The following is a 4997-nucleotide window of genomic DNA, read 5'->3' as shown; positions in this document are numbered from 1 at the left end:
ATATTCGTACTAACTTATTAATTTTCAACGCTAACTTGGCTTATAATGTTACTATACCTCAGTTTAATTAACACATCCTGCCACATTAGCGCCTACTAGCGGCACAGTAAAATGGATATTACACAAACATATCAACCATACAAACTAATCGCAAAAAAAAAAAAAAAAAAGCTCGTGTAGTAAGAAATAAAGAAAAAAGACCGCAGTAATTGAAGAACTAATTTATTTCCAAACTCTGTAAACACGGAGAAACTAAAACCCGCTACTTTGGGTTTCAAGAATTTCCTTCTTTGTATAGTTAATTAACATACACAGTCACGTCAAAATACACAAACATATTCTTGAGTTGAAAATAGTCTATTTGTGAATTAAAATTCTCGCTCACTTTCCATAACCAATAATATAACAAATGTGTCGTTCTTCGTTAGGTTAATGGCTAACAAGAAGAATAAAGTATCTATAAATTGTACAACAAATGATATTTAAAATATAATATTTGAATATTTACAGTAACGAATAGAAGACAATAAACACAAATTAATCTTAATATTTTCTAATTCTTAGCTTTTAATTAAAATTCAATTACTAAAATCCTTTAAATCGACTGAAAACAGTAACAAACAATTACACTTTCTTTGTAAATCATAAATGATTTTTTTTTTACACAACATATATTACGCACAATAAATTTCATATCTGAATAAAACTTTATTTTATTGGTTTGTTTTGAATTTCGCGCAAAGCTACACGAGGGCTATCTGCGTAGCCGTCCCTAATTTAGAAGTGACAGACTAGAGGGAAGGCAGCTAGTCAACACCAACCACCGCTAACTCTTTTACCAACGAATAATGGGACTGACAGTTACATTTATAACGCCGTCACGGCTGAGAAGGCGGGCAGGTTCGGTGACGCTTTATTTTATAAACCAGATATGATTTCCCTTGAAATTAAAAACCTGTACTTGATTTTAAAAGGGTGTGTGTTGATTTTCTCGTATTTTTCTTATGGTAGAGCAACATACGACTAACCGACACTTTTCCTTCGAATAAAACCTCAAGTAGTAAAATGTTTAACCAAGAAAAAAGTTTTATTCAGGTTATTACACCACCAACATACTCGTACACAGTGAAATAAAGCTTTCTCTCGGTTAGTTGTATTCTACTGCACATAGAAAAAATATCTCACTATCGATGCTTTGTAAACTTTTTTTGATCAACAGATTTTATCGGGCACCTTCGAATAAAATGTTTTAAATGGCATTTTGAGACCAACTATAGCAAATATCCCCCTTCCCCCAAAAAACTGCTTTACGTGAAAAATACATTCACTCTAGCTACCAACTAAAAATATTTGAAAAAAATATTCCGACCGATCTTGTATGCCAAAGTCTGCTTTTCAGAAATGGGTGTATTTTGAAATGAAAGTTATAATGACAAAACCAACTATGAAACTACATATTCTGATCATGCGCGTTGAAAACTACTGTATCGCAACTGTTCCCCAAAACAGCTAAGTGCACTTTCTTGTTTATAAATACATACATATATATATATCCCCATTAGGTAAATACAAGTTTTGTGTAAACATCAAAATTAATAGAGGCAGTTCTAATATTTTGTTAGTGAGGAGGGTCTTCCACCAGGTCGCAAAAATTTTAAAAAACAAATTAGGTTACAGTGTCACCTAAAGTTTTGCAAAGACGTATATGTCAGCTTGGTCAGGTTTGTTTATTTTTGAATTTCGCGCAAAGCTACACGAGAGCTATATGCGCTAGCCGTCCCTAATTTAGCAGTGTAAGCCTAGACGGAAGGCAGCTAGTCATCACCACCCACCATAAACTCTTGGACTACTCTTTTACCAACGAATAGTGGGATTGATCGTCACATTATAAGCCCCTACGGCTGAAAGTGCGAGCATGTTTGGAGTGACGGGGATTCGAACCCTCGACCCGCAGATTGCAAGTCGAGCGCCTTAACCAGGTCATGCCGGGCCGTCTTGGTCAGGTACACAACTGTTAATCCAAACTGTTTGTTTAGTAGTCGAAAAAGGTTGAAACGCAGTCCGACACCGCGATACAATTTCTTAACCTGATGATGACCTAAGCAGGCAGTTGTTTTTGTTTTAATACCCATATCAGCCGTCTCTAATATATAATTAGCAGCTATTTTAACGTGGACGAAGCATTAACTGGCGCATGCCAATAAATAAATCACTACTTGTTACGTTTCGCCACGTTAACGACGGCAGCATTAGGCCTAATAGTGATGAATAATAAATTTGTTTACGTTCTCGAATTCAGCCGAAAAAACCACGTTTTAATATTTTACGTGGTATACCGATATTCAACACAATTTAGCATTTTGTTACGTCTTATTGTGTAATTGTGTTTTAAATTGTGAAGTTTGCAAGTTCCGTCATATTCGGTGGTTTATACTAGGGAATAACCCCAATGACAGTTTACTGTTAATATATGTAGCGCCTTCCAAACACAGCGACCGGTTTGAATTTAAGATACGTAAAACTAATTAGGCATACCTAATTGGAAAATGTTATTTCTTCTAGCGAGGAAGGTTTCTTGGCATTGTAAAAGTACGCATGTTTTAAATATCAAAACTTATCATTTGACCAACTGTATTATTAAATTAATAAATTATGTAATTTTTCTGGACTATTTGCTTCACACAGGAAACCTATACTGTTTCCGCGCGTTAGAAGTCTTGTCAGATAGGCTCTTTGATTATGTATTCTGTTTACGTCAGTCTCATGAAATGTTTTATGGATATGAGTAACTCGGTTGAGGTTCGCTGTTATGATGTTAAAACCTGACGAAAATCCACGTCTGGGTATCGAAGTGTTGACTCTAGGTCAAGTTCTCTGGCCAAGGCTATATTCAAATACTATATCCTACGTGTTATTTCAAGCAGTATTGATTTAAAACTGGCATAAACTAAAGATCCTTCAGAAAACAAAAATAATAAAATTTGTCTTGTTACTATTATGAACCTTAATAACACACACACACAAAACATTTTACAGTTCCCAAAGACTGGCTTTTCATCGCGTGTTACACTGATGTGGGGCATCGAGACATCACCAACTGTTTAATGCTTAAGGGTCAGAACCAATAGTTTGGGGTGCTTAAGCCAAGGGCATCACCAATTGTTTAATATTTAAGTTAGTACCAGTACGTTTAACTTACAAACAACGCTTGACAGACTTTTCCTGTAAAATATAAACAAATGTAACTTTACCGTTTTTCACATTCAAAACATCAAGATCAAATTTTATAATGAATGGGAAGTTAATCAAATAATGAACCACTCCATAAAGAGCATGATTAAACAGAATATCAGGATTTAGAAAAACAGAGTATAGCACATAATTGATACAGTTTTCAACATAACCAGTGATATGGCAGTATACTGTGATCACAAACCAGCAAGAATAAGAATTATCTTAACTGTTTTCTTTTCATCTGAAGCTCTCAAAATTTTTACCTCAGGAAGACACTTCTGCATTTTGTTTAAACTTTATACTCTAAATAACTAACCTCCTACACAAGTGATCAAATACTGTTTCTAATGAACAACAATCACAACTACAAGAAACAAATTTCTAAATAATAAATTCACAGTTTAGTAGTACGAGTGACATTTATGTATTTAATCAACTTGAATGGAATTCGAGAGATTTAAAATACTGGGAACTGAAGACAGAATTAAATCACTAACTCTCTAATTTGTAGTTCATTCTTGAGAGGAACTAACAACACACACAACTGTAATAGTGGTTACAATACCACTACTTTTAACAGTTTGGCTCTTCTGGGATAAGACTTTACAACCAAGTAGATTTGATGTTAAAGGAGCTTGTAAGAATTTGAACTTGTGACTGTCCACACTTAATGGAAACAGATTTAGGACTGCTAGATGAGATCAGATACCCTATTGTCTCAAGATTTTCTGAAAGTTAACAATATGTCTTTAGACAAACAATGAAAAAACACTTTGATAAAATCTTTACTACTAATAAAATCTGATTATACAGCCACAATCCAAAGTCTTGTAACTACATTGTTGTATTGCTAAGTTCCTACAATTTTCCACACACACATACTTACATATAAAGTAGAATACTTTTTCTTTAATTTATTTACAATTGTGAGCAAAACTCAGCACTAACAAGGTTCACCCCCTTACCGGTGAGATATACATACAGCTACAGTAAAGTGAAAACTCCTAATGTAGACTTCTATTTAAAGTTGTTGTTTTCTTCATGCAAAGCTACACACTGAACAATCAGCACATTGTTCACTGCAGGGAATCAAACCCCAGATTTTAGCATGGTAAGTCCATAAACTTACTGCTCACCCAGTGGGGGAGGACTATTTCAAGTTAACACATAAACAAAAATCAAAGTCTAAAAAAACACAAGTAGAAGGAATTTCTTTTTTGAAATCAGTAAATAACAGTTTAACTGTAATTAAAAAAAAGAACGCATTTAAAAGTTATTTTGATACTCGATAGTTTGTAAATAGTTCTAAAAGGATTTTATTATGAGTAAAATGATAATATGTCTAAAATGAAGTTAAGGTGTGACAGTCATGCTGTTTTTTGATTGATAAGCAGAGTAATTTTCAAGGAAAAACCACTGCTTTTCTAAGGTTACACAAGCATTAAATTTACACTTTGAATTCCACCTGGCTACGATTTACTTGAGACACGAAAGTTCTTTTGTTCTATCTTGTTAGTTGTGTGAATACTTTAGAAGTATTTTTAATAACAGCAAGAGTCACTTTTAAAAAACTACTGGTCGTACTACATTTAAAACTCTCACAAAACTAAATGAAAACAAACAAAAAATTATAAGAAAACTTCCTGATTTTGCACTGGTTGTCCAATTAGAAGTGTAAAGGAACTGTCATTAAGGCTTCCTCAGTGGATCGACTTTTACAGCAATTCTACATTCAAAAAAGAAAGAAAGAAAACGAGACAAAG

General features: G+C 33.7%; 1 protein-coding gene across 1 annotated transcript in view; it reads right to left on the bottom strand.

Moving 5' to 3' along the window:
- Positions 1-206: 206 nt before the first annotated feature.
- Positions 207-4997, bottom strand: part of LOC106468230 (6-phosphofructo-2-kinase/fructose-2,6-bisphosphatase-like) — a 32364-nt gene continuing 27573 nt past the window's right edge. Inside the window, exon 9 of the mRNA XM_022396564.1 lies at positions 207-4960. Within this exon, the coding sequence (XP_022252272.1) occupies positions 4901-4960 (60 nt within the window). The 3' untranslated portion in view covers positions 207-4900. The remainder of the gene's footprint in view (positions 4961-4997) is intronic.

The sequence above is a fragment of the Limulus polyphemus genome, unplaced genomic scaffold, assembly GCF_000517525.1.
Source record: "Limulus polyphemus unplaced genomic scaffold, Limulus_polyphemus-2.1.2 Scaffold2924, whole genome shotgun sequence".
Taxonomy (NCBI): Eukaryota; Metazoa; Arthropoda; class Merostomata; order Xiphosura; family Limulidae; genus Limulus; species Limulus polyphemus.
The sequence above is the reverse complement of the archived record's forward strand: the minus strand, read 5'-3'. Positions and strand labels throughout refer to the sequence as shown.